The sequence below is a fragment of the Podarcis raffonei genome, chromosome 4, assembly GCF_027172205.1.
Source record: "Podarcis raffonei isolate rPodRaf1 chromosome 4, rPodRaf1.pri, whole genome shotgun sequence".
Taxonomy (NCBI): Eukaryota; Metazoa; Chordata; class Lepidosauria; order Squamata; family Lacertidae; genus Podarcis; species Podarcis raffonei.
Window position 1 is genome coordinate 42492795 of NC_070605.1, and position 19454 is coordinate 42512248.

Below are 19454 nucleotides of genomic sequence, written 5' to 3' on the forward strand. Positions count from 1 at the left end.
GGCCGGGAGCCAGTGCTGTCCGCAGACACTTCCGGGTCACGTGGCCAGCGTGACGAAGCTGCTCTGGCGAGCCAGCGCAGCACACGGAAACGCCGTTTACCTTCCCGCTAGTAAGCGGTCCCTATTTATCTACTTGCACCCGGGGGTGCTTTCGAACTGCTAGGTTGGCAGGCGCTGGGACCGAGCAGCGGGAGCACACCCCGCTGCGGGGATTCGAACCGCCGACCATGCGATCAGCAAGTCCTAGGTGCTGATCCACACAGCGCCACTCTTGGGTACATTGCATTATTTTCTAGCTATCTCAATATGGTTGCTGTTTCACACATCACCATTCCAGTTTGGTCAACAAGTTTGGGGTAGAATGCACTGGCTTATTGGAGTTTGAATCTATATAATCAATGCTATGTCTACTTACCTAGAAATAACCCCCATTGAACTCAGTGGGACTTACTTCTATATAGGCATGTATAGGATTTGCTGTAAGAAATGCTCTGTTGTGGATGTAACTTTAATTAATAAAGTCTCATTAAATATTACACCCCAACTCAACACTTGCTTCAGGTTCCCCACTCTGAATCATGGACATGGTCCACATCTCTCTGCTCTTTGTAGCTCTTATCTTTGATCTCTATTTTTTGCTCTCACGTGTATTTGCCTTACAAGGTACTATTTCTGTACATTCAGGCATGTGAGTAACACATTTACCAACAATTTGCAAGAGTATTTCTTACAGTGGTTGAAACCACCTTGCTTCTGTTTTGAAGAACCGACTCTCCCATGCTTCTCTGTTTTGGCAAGTTACACTGAACCTAGGAGGAAGAGTTTAAAATCAAGATAGAACAGCCCTTTATCTTTTCTAGGCAATGCTATGGATGCTCTGTTACTATAGGGATGTTTCTGAGGATATTGTGTTTTGATGTACCTGCTACAGCATCCTACCAAAATGAACGCTCAAGCATTTTTTATTTTTCCTGTACCGTTAATGGTTTATATACTTGTTCTTCAAGGTAAGTTTCTTTTTGGCTTGGATGTGAATGAACTACAACCAAGTAAATATTTCATGGAAGTCAGTTACTTGGTATGTCATGCTTATGTGTAGGATTAGGCAGTGACTGTCGTATATCAGAGTACTAAGATTTAGTCTGCTGTAATTGCATCAAATGCAGTGTAAATCCAACAAGCAGAACTGTAAGTGGTGTATGAATGGGATACATTTGTAAAGGGTGAATCATACTTAAATTTTCATAAAGTTTAATGCACAGTATTACTATTGATGTTAGAAATTGCTTATTTAGTCCTTCGGTAAAAGAGGAGTCAAATGTATTTGGCTAGATTGGTCAACCCCCTCCCCCAAATCTCTTTAATATAATAAGATAATGGACAAAACAATAAGGTAATTTTGAAAACGGTGCTTAGATCACAGAAAGAAACTGAAGTCAATGAGATTGCAGATATGTTTAAAAAACAACATGCCTTTTAAAAAAATCACAGGTATAGAAAGAAAGGATACATATTTTTGTCAAAATTTATGATTAAAGTCCACACATCCGTCATTGTGATGGGATGGAAGAAAATCTGGAGCTGGTTGTAAGGTCTCTAATAGTTACATAAAACTATGAGAAGAGCCTTGCTGGATCAGACCAAACTCTCATCCCATCCAGCATTCTTGCTTTCATACTGGTCCATGAGATGCCCATGCCCAAAGCCTTGTGTCAACTCCAAAATGAGGAGGCAACCAGGAAACAGGAACATTGCCCTCCAGGTTCATGTTCTAAAACTAATACATTTCTGCCTTAAGATTGTAGTATTGTTTATGGTTATCTATTCATATGGTGGAAAGAACCATTTGATATGCAGCTTTTCTTAATGTTATTATTTTTATATTTCTGGTCCAGTTTTTGGTGATTGCATGCGAGCAAATAAGGCTTTGGATGAATCTGCTGATTTTCCACGCAAAAGTCAATACTCTGGTGAGACTGCCTGGAAAAGGGAACATGTTACAGAGAGCATATAGCTTGTTTAACAACATTTTAGATATTTATCTCTTTGTCCATTTTGAGTGTGTTCTCTGCTTGTTGTCAGCTCAGGGGTCAGGACTGCTCAGGGGTCAGGATGCTAGTGTGTGGAGAATCATGACCAGTGGCAAGGAGTTAGAATTAATCGCCTATTATTTGTTTACTTCAAGTATTTTTACCTGTCTCTTTAGCTGAGACAGCTCTTGTCCATTCCAACATTTTGAAATTTTGCAAACCTCTTTTATCATAGAACTCTGCTTGGATGTAAAATAATAATTCAGTGTACTGCAGGAACAGTGGCTGGCTATCTCCCACTGTGCACGCACAACCATGTGACTAACCAGGTGGTAAAGAGGATTTGCCAGAGCTCATGCCCCTTTTTCTATACATGTTTTACTGAGAGAAGGGAATCATGGTCAAACTTATTTATGGCATGATCAGATGAGCATGTAGATAGGTAGTTGTGTCCAACCATGACAGCTGCAGCACTGCATACTAATGGGATTTCAACATTTTATGGGGGTGGTCCCACCATACTGGCACATCAGTAAGCTTGGAAAAACTTGAGTCTGGGTTGACTATTTCAACATGCAGTGACTGTCTGGAAGAAGCAGCCAGTGACACAATTACTGGATTCAAGAGGGCATTCTACACCCACCATTTTGAACAATCCACTCCCGGTTTCTTTGAATCCAATTGGATAAAACCTGGTGGTGCTGCAACTACTTACAATGAAAGGATAGATATTAATTATTGGTGCTTTACTGTTTTAAGAGCAATTTGTAAACCACCCTGGAATAATTGAAGAGTCAGATAAAATATTTTAAACAAAGAAAGAAACAAAAGATATATTGGGTATAAACGTTCCTGGGATTTATTATGTCAGATAAGAATGCTAAAAATGGATGTTCTATGTTAAAAGCTGTCATATTTCACTTCTGAAAAAGTGTGAAATTATGTTGATTACAGCTGGGAAATGAATTCTACCAGCCATGTCTTACTATGGAGATTTGAATTTGCTTTTGTGCTGTGTTTTGAGTCTGAAATTTTTAGATGTCCTCTTGAAATCTGAACATTTTGATTTCATGAAATCACAGTTTTAGGAATTGGTATGCTTTCTTCAATTTGGGTGTTAATGAATTAAATGTCTTCCCATTGCATCTTATTGACATACTTAGGATCCAAAGTGGATAGCCTCATCAATGGAACGCTTGGTGATTGTATTCTCCTTGATCTGGAGTACAGGAACCCAGCAATCCACATTCACAACGTGATTTGGAAGAAAGGCAAAGCCTTGATTGGGATGATGATCAATGGTCAGAATGAAGGAAACTGTACAATCCATAGCAAAAGATGTTTTATCTATAACAATGGCACCTTGAGCTTGTGTCCCACTCAGTTGGACGATATTGGGCATTATACAGTGACAGCATATACTGAGGATGGACGCATTCAATACAGTAACGGAAAGGAACTGCTGCTTACACGTAAGTATCAGATAGGCCCTCTAAGGGACTGTGTGTTATTCCTATAAAATAAGTGCCATGCATTTGCAGCATTCAGCTGTATTATAGCCAGAGCAGCTGGAGAATTAGAGGAACACATTTAGGAGCGGATTTAGGGCACATGGAGGGGAGAGGGCAGAGAAGTTACATTATGCAGCTAAAAGGCATTGTAGTATAATTTTCAAATTGAATAGCTCCCTGAGAGTTGCCTTTACTACTTTGCTTTCAGTTTCATGGCTGAAATTTGAAATGCACCCCTGAAATTGAAATATTTTAATTCAGTCAAATAACAGTTTTCAAAATTCTTTCAAATCTACTTAATGCACACATTTTTGAGGATTGAAGTAAACTGTATGTCCACTATATTTTTGCTCTGTGTTCAGAATCCAAACTGCAGCTTAGTCTCACCAAAGGAACACTTGGTGATTGTATGCTCCTTGAGATGAAGATCACGAAACAAGCCATCCACCTTCATGATGTGATTTGGAAGAAGGGCAATATCACAATAGGAAAGGTGGACGGCCAGAATATTACAACTTGCATAGATGACAGCAAGAGATGTCTTATACTTAACAATGGCAGCTTGAGCTTGTGTCCCACTCATGTGCAGGATATCGGACAGTACACAGCAGAAGTGTTTACCAAGGATGGTGTGTATCAGTACAGTCACACAATTCAACTGGAACTTACACGTGAGTACAGTCATACCTTGGGTTGAATAAGCTTTGAGTTGAGTGCGTTCAAGTTACGTTCCGCGGCAACCTGGAAGTAACGGAGCGTGTTACTTCCGGGTTTTGCCGCTTGTGCATGCGCAGACGCTCAAAATGATGTCGCGCGCATGCACAGAAGTAGCGAAAAGCGATGCACGCGTGCGCAGACGTGCCATCGCTAGTTACGTTTGCTTCTAGATGCGAACGGGGCTCCAGAACGGATCCCGTTCGTATCTAGAGGTACCACTGTATTAGATGGGCATTCCCATGCTCTAAGATGAGTAGCAAGTATTTACAAGGTTCATCTGTGCAATAGCCAACCCAACCACTGGAAGTTATACGTACTGTAATTTTGTTGTAACTGTATATCTTTCATACATTCTGTTTGACAAGAGCCTGCTGCAAATACGTTAGTAAAGTACAGTAACACTTACCTCCAAATAAAAGAAGGTTGGTAATTTTACTGAATAGAAGGATATTACTATTTTTTTATTCATGCCATTGACAACATTATGTACCTTTAGGCCATGCTAAGCCAATTGGACTGACTTGCTCTGTTCTAATCAACAGAACCTACAGCACGGGTGTCAAACACAAGGCCCGCGGGCCGAATCTGGCCCGCCAGACCTCGTCATGTGGCCCGTGTAGCCGCCGCCAGCCTTCACCTTTTATTCTCGCTTTTTTTTTTGACACAAGAAAGCCGCCTCTTCAGCGCATGCACGGCAGCCTACAAGCCAGAGAACGTCTGCCCTCTAGCGGCACCGGCTGTTCTACACAGGAAACCTCCACTTTACATGCATTCCTACAGATACAACCGGCCCTTTGAGGGTGACCAAACTGCTGATGCGGCCCCCAATGAATTTGAGTTTGACACCCCTGACCTACAGGCACTTAACTTTTTGTGAAGTATGTGCCCACAGTGTGGTAGACTGTCCCTTAAAATGGCACAACAGAAATTGGGTTCATTCACCGTTAAGAAACTGTTAGAAATGTTGATTTGCAGCTAAAACTAAAAATGATATTCATAGTTTAGCAGAGATTATTTTAAAACAATAAAAGTTACTTTCAGTTAAATGCATATTTTTTGCACTGCTCCCAGCAGAAGCCATAATATCTTAGATTACAAATATGTTGTATTCTCAGCTAGAATTCAAAGCTCTGTCTCTCCTCCATTGGTGCCTCCATTAGTCTCAGGTTGTTTGCTGGAGACAGAGATTCACACATCCATTCTTTTCAGTAGCTTGGAACAAAGAAAGCACCGCACCCAAGATGGATGCCTACAGATTAGCATATGCATAGACCTGCTATACAATCCTTTTCATATGACTGTGAGCTAAACATCTTGTGATCGAGGCACAGAGATACCGTATTTTTCGCTCGATAACACGCACCTGACCATAACACGCACATAGTTTTTAGAGGAGGAAAACAAGAAAAAAAAAATTCTGAATGAAACAGTGGATGTATCATTTTTGTGCTTCATGCTGCGGCCACAGACATGTGATTTGACGGTGAGTTTGGGGTAGCCCAATGCAAAGATCCTGAGGATCCATGTGGATCCATGCTTTGTAACCACGTTTTTGCACCATTGCAGCCCCAGGCAACAGTGGGTGCGTGATTTTTTTGGTGCAGGCTGTAGCCATGGACATGCTATGTGATCTGATGGTGAATTTGGGGTGACCCAATGCAAAGATCCTGAGGATCCATGTGGATCCATGCTTTGTAACCACGTTTTTGCACCATTGCAGCCCCACGAAACAGTGGGTGCGTGATTTTTTTGGTGCAGGCTGTAGCCATGGACATGCTATGTGATCTGATGGTGAATTTGGGGTGACCCAATGCAAAGATCCTGAGGATCCATGTGGATCCGTGCTTTGTAACCATGTTTTTGCACCATTGCAGCCCTGTTTTTGCATCAGATCATTGCTATGTGATCTGATGGTGAATTTGGGGTGACTCAATGCAAAGATCCTCAGGATCCATGTGGATCCGTGATTGGAACCACGTTTTAAGTAGGGAGGGAAGGAAAAACATAGAAGCGACAAGGAGAGGGGTGTGCAGAGAAGCAGCTGGCTAAGAATGCAGGAGAGGGGTTTTACCGGAGGGAGGAAAGGAAGGCAAAAGTCCCCCCCCACAAGCCAACCAGCTCTCTCTCTCTCCCCCCCCCCCAACCTGCATGTTGCCTTCGAGTCCCAGACGCACGGAGAGGAATTAGAAGGATGCTCTGCTGCTTTCCACTCTGCTTGCCTGGAGGGGAGGGGTTTTCTCTGCTCTTTGTTCCGTTTGAGCAAACACAGTAAGGAAAAAGAAGCGGGTGGGCAGTAAGACCCTGAGGCAGAGCTTCCTCCTTTCAAGGCTTCCCTTCTCCGGACGATTTGATATTTGCCTGATTTTTGCCTTCACTCGCGCTTGTCAGCTCCAGGGACCACACATTCGCTCAATAACACGCACAGACATTTCCCCTTACTTTTTAGGAGAAAAAATCTGCGTGTAATAGAGGGAAAAATACGGTACATCCCCACTTCATGATTCACTTGTTAGGCTCTTCTTCAGCTTCAGTGGAAATTTCTAGTCATGCTACACAGTGCAATACAGTGGTACCTCAGGTTACATACCCTTCAGGTTACATACGCTTCAGGTCACAGACTCTGCTAACCTAGAAATAGTGCTTCAGGTTAAGAACTTTGCTTCAGGATGAGAACAGAAATCGGGCTCCGGCGGCACGGCAGCAGCAAGAGGCCCCATTAGCTAAAGTGGTGCTTCAGGTTAAGAACAGTTTCAGGTTAAGTACGGACCTCTGGAATGAATTAAGTACTTAACCTGAGGTACCACTGTATAGGCACATTATAGATTCCCCCCACCCCCCCAATTCAAAGCACATTTAACCATTATATTTAACAAAGCTGTCCGTATTGTACGAAGAAAGCATAGTTCCATGGTAGAGTACATACTTCTGCATGCAGAAAGACCCTTGTTAAAAGGCTATCAAGTAGCAGGCATTGTTCTGAGGTCTTAAAAGTTGCTATGGATCAGAGCAGATGGTACTGTACTGGATGGGCTAGTGGCTTGACTTAAAGACTTAAGAGTATTTCTCAGTCTGATAACAGATTCACTTGGTTTTAACTAAGATTGCTCCTTATGAAAAGATTTTAGAATTGGTAGAGTTGGTGGGATATGTCTAGAATCTTATGCATGCTTACTCAGAAGTAAGCCCCATTCAGTTCAGTGGGGCTTATTCCCAGGAAAGCTTGTATAAGACTGAAGCTGATTTTCAAGCAATGTGTGACAATACATAGTTTTGTGTGCTGCTCTCGCCCCCGTCAAGTTATAGGCTCTGTTGAGTTCATGTAACATTTATTATACATGGTTAATTGATGAAAAAGTTAAGCCCAAAGTAGTTAATTGAAATGATTAAATAAATTGACAGGGTAATATTAATGTTTCACAAAGTGCCGCATGTCATTAAAAGTACAAACAGAGCTCCTTGTAAAACTACCTGTCAGAAGTGAGTTAAAATAGGTAATTCTTTTCACAATTGCATTCTCATTTTAGAACCTAATCCACAGAAGACAATACGTTTGCCTCATTTAATCTTCTTCATCTTAGAAGGAGCTCTTGTTGCAGCGTTTCTCGTTATATTGGGCTCATGTATATATCATTTTGGAAAATGGAAGAGGAAGCCAGGTAATCTTTCCTTGCCTTACCTTGCTTACCATAATGGGGGAAACTCACTCAAAAGGTACAGATGGTTGTCTAATGCAACTCCTTCTTTTACATTGGCAATAAAACCTTTTGCATCTCATGGTGGTGAAAATCCATGTGCAGCCTGATCTTTTAATTTTTTTTACAAGCACACCAAGCACACTGGGATCTCTCTCTCTCTCTCTCTCTCTCTCTCTCTCTCTCTCTCTGACACACACACACACCACAAGATGGAGGTCAGCATATAACAACTGTTTGGACATAATGCTAAACTATACTTTAGCATAATAGGAGTGAGCCTACTCAAGACGTGGACTCAAGCATCCTCTTGTCCTCTGTCCTCCTCCAACATGCATCAGAGGAAGAGATCTTCATCTGCTTCCTGAGCTAAGCTGACCATAATTGGTTACATCTGAATTGGGCCAAACTATGGATAGGGCCAAACTATAGTTTATTGAAACAGCGGTTTCTGACCTTGGCTCAGTTTAAACTGTAGTTTGTTGAAGTGAATGCAGTTCTTGGTTCGGACATAACAACACATTGTGTGTCAGGATTCCTGTTCCATGTAAGAGCCCCTGTGCCCCCGCAACACACGGGAGGCCTCAAAGACCTGGAATGGTTCCTTGCTCCAGGTTTCATGCAGGTGTTTCTGATTACAGCAGCCCATACAACTTCTCTCAGCTTTTCTTGGCTCTCTACTGAAGTTTCACAGCTGTTCTCTCACATCTCTCTCACTCTGCCTCTGCTTTGTCTCTGTAGCTGCAGATTTCTCCTCTATTTTTCCCCCGTCTCCCACTCACAATTAATATTATTTTCTAGCAGCTTCGCTGGGACAGAGGTTCTCTCCCTCCTTGCTTCTTAGCTGGCCTTCGATGCTGTGCACTTGTCAATAATTCTTTCTCCGTGTTCCCCCCCTCTCTTTGTGTGTGTGTGTGTTTTGCTGCTATTGCAGCTATCACACTCTCCCACACCGACCTGCCATCTTTTATCAGGCTGCAGTGAGTGTGTCAGGGCAGTGTGTCACTTTCAGTCCCCTGCACTGTGACTAGTTAAAACCAGGATGCAGACTTCTGCTGCCCTCTGGCACATGCCAGGGAGAGCCACATCCTTGAGTCTAAAGTAAGACATTTTCAACTGAAGATCCCCTTTGGAATTGCTGGCATTGTTGAATTGTTTGCTTACTAACTAACATGAATCACAGTGTACTAAGTAGGCCTGTGAACTTAATTGATAGCAAGTATATGCATACATTAAAAAAGCAAGTTACTGTAGATATCTTTTAAGAGGTGAAGATACTATCATCAAGCCCATCTGCCCTGTCTCATTACCTTTTTTTGGGATGGAAGGACCTGTGAATTCTGCTTCTGTGAATTTAATAGATTTGCCTTTAAATGTGAACTGAACTCCCCCATCTCTAACCACCAAGACTCAACCTCTGAAGAGGGAAAACACAAATAATTGGATCCATTGCCTTTCCTCCTGCCAGCATTGAAAGGCTATGAGCATGTGATGGGTTGTGAGCAATTAATTGACGCACACGCCGTTTCTCGCATGTGCCTCCTGCCCTCTTAGCTTTCATAGGGTCCCTGATAAGAGGAAGTTGCCGACGGATATTTCAGGCCATGTTTTAAGTAGTGCTAAGCTAGTTTGTTAAAAAGAAAACAGGTTGAGGGTTCTTCAGTATACATATGATGAAAAGCCAGTTACCTCTGGCGAAAGACTTTATTCTAAGCTTCCCTTAAAATCTGTGCCATTTTTCACAAAGGCTGTAATAGGCAGGACATCTGTCATTTGCTCTAGAGAAAGAAAAGGCAAAGAAAGAAATGCGATTGTGTCTGCACCCCTGCAATAAAATTAGGAGATGATGGCGATATTAGGAGTGACTACGGCACCAGTAATGTGTGCTTTCAGTTCTCACTGAAAACCATTTCCACACTTTTTATTTTATATGGTTTAAGTTCTCTGGAAAACAAGAAGACAACGCCGTGCAAGCTGGAGAAAGAATGTGGCTGACTATGCAGTAGTTTATAGGAGAAAGCAAGACCAATGTGAGTATTACAGCTGCCAAACCAGTGTACACTAATCTCTATGTGTTTAGGCTTCCATGGGATCTAGAACTGTGATTGTGGAGTCCCAACTGCTAGAGACCTCTGTATGTTGCAGTTGAGGGCAGGACAGGAGGAGGTCGTAAAAGTGTGACCTTTCTCCCTGGTAATTGTGTGAGGACAACAAACAAAGGTGGTTCTGGTGTGATAGGTTTCTATTGCAAATTAAGGTGTGCGCGTCTGGAACAAATTGGTTTGGAGATACCTCAGGGGTTGGTTCAAACAACTATAAGAAGAAAGGGACCCAAAGACCAATAGGTGAGATTCAAATTTGGTCTATGTGATTTAGACCACATAAGCAGAAAGCAGAAGGAAGCAAATTCTGTTGGGAATCCTTAGCTCTAGGCAACAGAGAGAAATGAGCCAAGCCATATGTTACAGAAGAAGGCCATGGGTCCTCCAGTTCCCATAGTCTGGCACTGCACTGCAACCTAAGTTTCTGCTTAAGGCCACCAACAAAGCCATGTGTAATCCAGCAGTTATGACCTTCCAAGTACACAAGGATGCCTCTCAGACTAATTAAAACCAGTTATAGACTAGTTATAGAGTTATAGTGCAGCTGCTGGGGTTGGGGGAGGGAAATGTCTTGGGCCAGTTGTGCCTGAGAGGAAATCATTTTCCAACTCCATGGTATGGGTTGATGTGTTGTACAAACCTAGGCTCATGGTTTAGCTCTCCCAGTTTGGTGCAGCAGCCAAACAACTGATGAGAAGCAAAGCGGCTGTGATCTCCTCTCTGGGAGCCTCCACACTCACACATAGTTTGTGTTAGCATGATTTGTGAAGCAGGCCTAAATTAATATATGAAATTCAGTTCTGGTCGGTTCCTGGACTGGGGACTTCCTGCAACTACATGTATGTTTGGATTCAGGGTGGAAGAAAGATGGGATATAAATGGAAGAGAATACATAGACAATAACATAAATCTGTTTCATTGGAGCTAGCTAGACTCTTCCGCAGTTCTTATGGTTTTACGTGCCAGTTAAAAGACAAATAAAAAACCAGAAAGCTATCAGAGCTTCTTTACTGTGCTTGCATTTAGGTCGTGTCGGTGCATCTTTGCCAAGTTTAGTTTGTTATTCATTATGGGGTGATTCATACACTACGTTCTGCTGCCACCAAGTGCATTTAACAGTTCAGTGAGCAGAATACTCATGTGAACAGTGCCACTTAGTAAGTAGGACATTCTGAAGCACTGCCGAACAGCTTCTGGAAGCAAGGATTTTTGGTTGTTTTGGAGACTACTCACCTCAAAGTAGTGATGGTTCTGCTTGTTTTCCTTCCTTATAAATTAAACTCCACTCCAACAAAGTATTAATTGTGCATATTCTTACAATGGTTGTTCGGCACCCCCACTCTCTGCCAAGCAGTAGCAAGATTCCAGGGGGTTTCAGGCATTCACCGATGGTTTGAGCTCCTCTGGAGAATTGAAGCTGTAGTGGAGCCTGCTTTAAGAAATCTGTTTTATTTGCATATTTACACCTTCAGTCTGCATGGAGGGAGTCCAGCTCTTACTTGTTCCCCACAGCAATGCAGCACTGGAGTGCAAGGCATCTCTCCCAGTCAGCCTTCAACCAGCTTGCCCAAGATGGATCTCCCCCTTTGCTCTTCACTTCTTCTTCCCAGCACACCTTTCTCTAAAGACTCTCTTTGTGTGCTACCTCAGATACACACCCCATCACCATGGCAACCTCTGTCTATCTGCCCTGGCCCAAGATCCTTCCTAGATGTTTTCTCATGTTAATGCCTCTATCCCAGGTGACAGGAAGGAAGCTTAGCCTGTACTTTTCCACAGGCCTCCAATCTTCCCTTCAATACTCCAAATCATCAGACTCCTACCATTTATTAATTTCTAGGGTTTTTTTTGGGTGGGTGGGTGGAATTCCCCCCACCTATAACAGTATCATGAACAGAAGGTAATGTCATGGTCTACTCTGAGAAACAAAGCTAATTCAGCGAGTGAATGGGCCATATCTTCTCATTGGGCAGCACTGTCTTCTATCTGAACTGCTGTTTATTACTATAATTACTGCAACTTGATTCATCATATGTGCTTTAGGTGGCAACCCTACACATGCCTTGCTGGGGGAAAGTCTTACTGAATTCAGTGGGGCTTGCCTCTGAGTTGACACGTATCAAATTGCACATATGCTCCAACTCTGTGGAGCATTATTTAGGGGGCACCCCATATTTTCTGCAAGTTGGTGCTTCCCACCCTCCCATGGGCAGCCACCTCCATCTCTGCAGATGGGCCAGTAAGTTGCAACCCCTCTTTCAGTCCAGCCATGCCCTGAACTGCCCCATATGTGATGTCATATAAATTGGGCGTAGAGCTGGTGATCTTGACTGGGCAAAAACTGCCTTGCAAGTCAAATGAGGAGGCTTGGTAGGTCTCATTAGGCCCATAGGCTGGGTCCCCCCCCCAATATGCCATTGCAAGTGTCATTTTCGAAGAGGCATTCCTGCTTGCCACCCAAAGTTTGAATAAGTAACTCGCATTAAATAACCAATTTAAATAAATAAATAAATATGCTTCCTGATTCACTCTTTTAGTAGATTAAAATACTTTAAAAATCCATTAGTCTAATGAATTAATCACTGAAACATTGCAGCCGCTGTTTATTTATTTGTTTATTTGTCATTGGATTGCCGCGGACTCAGAGTAGACCACTGAATTCAATAGATATAAGTGAATCATGACTCACAATGACTCATTTTTAAGTTTTTATTTTTATTTTAAATATTTCTCAACCGTCTTTCAACAGAAGATTCCAGAGCCAGGTCCAAAAATAGGAATATAATTAATCTGGACAATTTATCAACACACCTTAAAATCAGCAAATCAGCTTAACGAAACATAAATGAAACAAAACAAATATCTCAAAAGCTAAAAACAGTAACAAACCATTCCCTCCCTCCCTCCCTCCCCCAAACTAACGTGTGTGAGCAAATAGGACAGCAAATAGGAGAGCTTGTCATGCCAGATCCAGTCATGTCTCCCTTGAGAAGGCACTCAAAGGTTGAGGAGGCACTGCAGAAAAAAGCCCTCTTTTTCTTTTAAAGAGTAGCATACCTCAATTAAAGAGAGTACTTGGAACAGCATCTCTTCGGAAGATCTTAAGACATGGGCAAACTGGTATTTTAATGGGTCTGATATGACAACTGCTCCTTCTTGTTGCTATTTTCTAAAATTGTTGTTGTTCCTTATTATTATTCAAATTAAACATTGGCCCACCTTTCTTCCAAGGAGCTCAGGCAGCATTCATGGGCCACCTAGACTGGGCAATAACTTGATCCCACCTCTCCCTAGTCCAAGCCCAGCACTCTACACCCTCCCAACTGGTGCTCCAACTGTTTGGGACATTTGCCCTAAGCAATTTCGGTAAAGGAGTTTGAACAGTATTCAGTGTTAGCCGCTAGAAATCAAAACGTAGAATTATAGAAGAAAAATTGCTGCAAGGGTAGTTGATGTAAGGATTTGTTCATCCTCAGAAATGTTTAAAACCAGCTGAAATGAGACTGTGTGTGAGATGTTAGCTTGCAATAGAAAGTGTTCATTGAGGTTGACGATACTGTTTTTAACCACAGGTGTATGCAGTGATGCATAGTGCTGGTATTGGGGCAGACTGGTGGTGGGGAATGCACACACGTAGAGAAGGAACTTCAAATATCAAATGTCTGCCATCTCTAGAGAATTCAGTGCAACTGTTGGTGGTCAGAAGGGTTTATTCTAGTGCAGCACATACACTGAGGGTCCAACTAGACCTGAGCTGGAGGCACATCAAGTATCTTCCAACAATTTCCTTTAATGCACTCTTGTTGCCCCCTAATGTGACTGGAGCAGTAGCAGGAGGGAGAAGGCACTTTACTATCTTGAGTAGTTTTCTTAGTCAAAACTGGCTCAAAATTTCCCTACAGGGGAAAAAGCAGATTTGAGAGGGTTTGTTTTTAGCAGATTGTGATGGGGGAACTGATCACTCCCTTCCACTGCAGCTGGTTTGACAAAATTTGGGGCACCCCACCCCTGCAATTCAAGTTTTTCAGTTAGGAAATGCTTCACACATTTCTCCCAGGTCCTATCTAGTTTGGCCCTCTTATGGACCTGGCTTACATTGAGCTACATGCTCACAAAAAAAGGCTACTATGGTTTTGTATTTATTGGGAGGTCCCACAAATACATTTTCCAAGCATCTTCTTGTTGTTTCTAATCTGTTTTTCCCCTCTCCACTAAGGACCCAAGGCAGAGTTTGGATCCTCTATTTATGGTCTTCAGAAAAGGCTACTTACCTGGGAGTGAGCCCCATAGTATACAGAGTATACCTTGTGTAATCATGCTAAAACCTGTTCCCCCTATACTTAGTAAATGTTGTTTGTTCCTGTGTTACAACATGCTTATATGTTAATGTTGTGCTAACCCAGCATTTAATTTCCATGGTTGTTGTACTTTCTGCTTTTTGCTTTCTTGCTCAGCAACTGCAAGTCCAGAGTTACAGAAACCACAGGCTATAGAAACCACAGTAGAAGGTCAAGGGTTTTCGATTGGGAATGAAAAAGAGACTGCAACAGCAGCAGCTCCCAACACAGAAAACCCCATGCTTTTAAATATCTCTACTTTTCAAGGTAAGTGACCAAAACTGAACCACACTGCAGAGAGGAAGGACACATTTTTATCTAAAATAGTTTAGCTGTGAGCATCTCTTGAGCATCCTGAGGACTTTTCTAATTATAAGGCAATAGGCAGATGAGGTTGTACTGCTTGGCTAAATGTCTAAGGACATACCTATCTTGCAGACATACTAGGTTTTATATTAGTTTAACATCCCCACAGCCTTCTGGGAACCGTGCTGAGGATTCTCTGATTATTCTGGCCATCTTCATAGAACATCAGGTTTCTGGGGAAGGAGAATGACTAGCAGATAAACCAGCTGAAGTCTGAAATATAAATATGCTGAAAGCGATCTTAACTGCGATCGAGCCTCCATGAAATTTAGGGACACTTACAAAAGTAATTTTTGGAAGTTTTGTTCCCATAGTGTGCAACCTGACCCTGTGGGGAGCCTGAAAGAATTACTTGAGCACAACAGCACTTTCCTGGGCCTTTCATAGGCAACTGGTTGGACACTGTGAGGACAGAAAGCTGGACTAGGTGGAATTTCTCTCTGTACAGTGAAAGCAGCAGAAATGTCCAGCATTTGCAGCATGATCACTGCACAGATGTCAACTGGAGCTGTGGTAAAATAGGGAAGTCTCAGGGGCAGCGCATCCCATTTCACCACGTGAGGTGAAATGGGAATGTGTTGTCTCCTGTCCCCACTCTGTTGCCCCTGCCACGCCCCTGCACCATTCCTGCCCCACCACTTCCACCATCACATGAATGCCCCCCTCTCACCCAGCGAGTGGCAGCACTGCACGCTGGAATGTCTCTCTCATATTGAAATTTGGTGGTGGTGGAAGTGGTGGGGCAGATGGGGTGCCGCCTCTTGTACTTCTGCCACCTGAGGCAGAAGAACAACCCCACCACATCTGTGGGCTGGCTCTGGCTCTGGCAAGTCTTGTATAGAGAAAACCAACTCTTTCTTTTAGACCAGGGTTGGTGAATGTGGGGCTTCCTGATGTTGTTGGGCATCAAATCTCATCAGCATGGCCATCAGGAATTATGGGAATTGTACTCCAACAACATCTGGAGATCCAGAGCCAGTGTGGTGTAGTGGTTAAGAGCGGTAGACTCGTAATCTGGTGAACTGGGTTTGATTCCCCGCTCCTCCACATGCAGCTGCTGGGTGACCTTGGGCTAGTCACACATCTCTGAAGTCTCTCAGCCTCACTCACCTCACAGAGTGTTTGTTGTGGGGGAGGAAGGGAAAGGAGATTGTTAGCTGCTTTGAGACTCCTTAGGGTAGTGATAAAGCGGGATATCAAATCCAAACTCCTCCTCTTCTTCTTCTTCTTCTTCTTCTTCTTCTTCTTCTTCTTCACCCCAGTTTTAGACAGAGGGAGAACTCATAGAATCATAGAGTTGGAAGGGACTCAGGGTCATCTAGTCCAACCCCCTGCAATGCAGGAAAGCTGGGAAAGTTTGGAGACCACAGGGTGAGAAATATCTTATAGATGTACCGTGGTACCTCTGGATGTGAACGGGATCCATTCTGGAGCCCCATTTGCATTCTGAAGAGAACACAATCTGTGTCTGTGCATCTGCATGTGCGTGGGTTGTGATTCGCCGCTTCTGCACATGCACGTGACGTCATTTTGAGCATCTGTGCATGCGCGAGCGGGAAAACGTGGAAGTAACGCACTCCGTTACTTCTGGGTCACTGCAGAGTGCAACCCAAAAGCGCTCAACCTGAAGCAACTTTAACCCGAGGTATGACTGTATGCATATTATTTTTCTGTTCAGAGAAAGAAAACGCTTTACCACCAGCACTGTGTATGAATGTCAGGAGTTGTAGTGCTAGTCTACTGAGGAGTGACAGCTCTGTTTGCTGGGATGGCGGCTGTGTTCTTCCAGATCTTGTGGACTGTGTTCTGTGAGAGGTTTGATGATGCAATTGAATTAAGAGAACAAATATGCATTTCTTCCAGTGACCCAGCCCACATGTATGATGGGAAAAGAGACAATGGAATTCTGAAATCATCTGAGACCCAGTTCTATTTAACATGCTATCTCATTTGTCAGAAGATGCAGTTCATTTAGTAGCTAGGCAGAAGCTTTCAAAGTGCACTTATGTAAAAAAATAAACCTAATTACTAATTTTAATCTCGCAAATATGAAACAATAAAAGGCCATTTTACCTCTTCATCATGATGAGAAACTGCTCTTTCAGCAAATTGTCATTACATTGCTAGCAAATGGGGTGAGTTTTATGTATAGATACAATAATATGTAGTAATTTGTTAAGACCTAACTGTACTGTATTGTTCTGATTAAAATAAGCAATGTTTAATTTGTATTGTGTATCATCCAACTTTCCCTCTTGCATTGTCCCTGATCATTAATTATCCTTGTCTATGTATATTGCAGATGCATTATTAAAATTGCTGTTGGTATGAGTTTCTAGACTTGTCATTCTTCAGGTTTCTATAGTCTTTTAATCCAAGATTATAGAAGCTCAAGCTATGCTTTTGCAATGGGACTGGAGTGGATATATCTTCCATATATATAATGGCATATGAACAACTTTTATTGTAATTTAGTTACTAAAAGTGTATGCATTGAAAAGGAAAAGTTGATTTTCTAAAAAAAAGCAAACCCTGCTGACTTGTTCACAGCAAACGTTTCAGCCCAAATTGAAAATAGATCTGTATATGACTGGTTTTTACTCTGCTTCCTGCCTAAACCACGACTAAACACACATCCCCTTGCTAGGTACTAAACCTGTAAGTATAAAGTGTTTCAGAATCATTCATTAATGACCAAGATATAGAACTGTGGTTGCAGACTGTGGTCTTAGGCCGCCTTTGACCATATAAATAGTCACACTGAACGTAAAAGCTGCTAACTTGCCTGTCAGATCTGCATCAGTTCAAAAGCTAGGTGAACCAAAATAACCGCCATCTTGAAACTGTAAATGTTGCCCTTGGAAATCTAGTTTGAGCCTTCTTGCCTTTCTGGATGGTGATGCCAAAAGATTGCGCTTCTTAGCTTTCAACCCCTGATTTGTTACCCAGTACTTTGTGTGAACTTTTACACTTTTTAAGTAGTTCATCGTAATTCATGGTTAATGCTAGCTAACCCCAGTTACTTGGGAATAAGACCCATTAAACTCGATAGAGCTTGTGTCAGAGTAGAAATGGTTAGGATTGTAGCATAAGTCATTAGGAAACAGATAATTTATGTTTCTTTGATTTTCCTATAAGTCCGAATTTCTGTTTTTCTTTTCTCAATAAATCTTATTTGTGTTTAAGCAATGTCTCTCTCTGCCTTGGGTGATTCACCACCTTTTTCATTTTATTCATAACCTTCTTTCAAGAAGGTCAATACAGAGTATTCCTTTCTGATGTACGTGGCAATGCACATTCCCTCTCATCTGAGCCCAGCTTTTCAAATGATGTGCACTCATGTTCAGTCACAAACTAAAAAAAAGTTTCAATGTGCACAACAGCTTATGGGCATGGATCATGTGGATAGAGAGAAACTAATATGAATGAACGAGGACAAATTACGCACATGCAATTCTCAAAATTAATTAGAAATTTTCCATACAAAATGAGACCATAGAGCAGAGTGTGAGACAGAGTCAGCCCACAATAATGAAATGCAACTGGGGAAATCTTATCATCCGTAGCGTCTCACTTTCAATCTCAAAGAAAGTGATAGCATGGTTGTTTCACTTCCCTTGCTGGAATCCACCCAAAAGCGACTTCTGTTATCTGGCTGGCCAGGTAGACAGACTCATGCAGATTTTCGAGCAACCTGCCAGCCAAGACTCCACCTTTCAGCAGCAGAGTGAGAAACAACACAGGATTCCCAGAAGGAAAGTTAACAAGGAGATGCAAAGCACAGTTGCTGAGGCCTATTCAGAGTGTTAAACAGAATTGCATCTGGCAGTTCCCACTCCTTTTTATAAAGCGTCTCTCTATGAAAGAGCTTCATAAAGTGGAGATTTCTTTTGCAGCAACTGAGTATTGAGCTCCAACAGTTGTGAGAGGCAGTGTGGTGTAGTGGATAGAGGGTTGGACTAGGCCCTAGGAGACCAGGGTTCACATCCCCACTCAGCCATGAAGCTCACTGTGTGACCTTGGGAGAGTTGCTGCCTCACAGGGTTGTCATGGGGATAAAATGGAGAGGAGAACCATATTCGCCACCTTGAGCCCCTTGGAGAAAAACGTGGGATATAAATGCGACAAGTGAAGGAAAGAACAAACAAGAACTCAAAAAAGTGTGGAGCAAAGAGCTCAAAACTTGACAGATGGATGCATTGTACTGCCTCAGAAGTATTTTTTGGGGTGGTGGTGGTGGACCTGGGTTTTACAAAGAGTAAGCCCAGGATACATATCTTAGGATGGTAGTCAAGCAGGAACTAAGGAAGACTGTGAGATGAATTGGCCACACACTGCTTCCTTCATGTTTCTCTGCCTCAGTGGTCTCACCTTGACCATTTCATGCAAGGCTGAAGAAGACCAAAGGGAGTGTGTGATAGACTTGGAGGTGGAGGAGGCAATAGACTTGACTGGGTGATCAAGCTGATGATGGTGAACGTGAGACAGGAGAAAGGTTTTGCACGAGAGGGGTAAGTGAATTGTGTTGCACAACAGCAGCTTGGTGTCCTCCAGCATGTGGTGGCTGGTGGGAATTGTAGTCCAATAATATGTGAAGGACACCAGATTCAGGATAACTAAGGCACTGCAGGCATGGTCAGCGCTGGTCCCTGGAATCCTTGGGCGAGAGTTGGGGGCCCCATCACCATGGCAGGACCCA

The 19454-nt window shown here is 42.7% G+C and overlaps 1 protein-coding gene across 4 annotated transcripts; it reads left to right on the forward strand.

Annotated features, from left to right (window-relative positions):
* The first annotated feature begins 534 nt into the window (after positions 1-534).
* Positions 535-17900, forward strand: LOC128412891 (uncharacterized). Of its 4 annotated transcripts, none has more exons than XM_053386423.1 (8): positions 535-1007; positions 1896-1970; positions 3194-3502; positions 3904-4212; positions 7783-7914; positions 9891-9980; positions 14507-14656; positions 16434-17900. In XM_053386423.1, exons 1-8 carry the CDS (start codon positions 917-919, stop codon positions 16565-16567), a joined length of 1290 nt encoding a protein of 429 aa, XP_053242398.1. In that variant the 5' UTR covers positions 535-916; the 3' UTR covers positions 16568-17900. The 4 variants fall into 4 exon arrangements, with proteins under 4 accessions (XP_053242398.1, XP_053242400.1, XP_053242399.1 ...); XM_053386425.1 differs by having other exon boundaries at positions 16619-17900; XM_053386424.1 differs by having other exon boundaries at positions 7837-7914.
* Positions 17901-19454: the final 1554 nt, after the last annotated feature.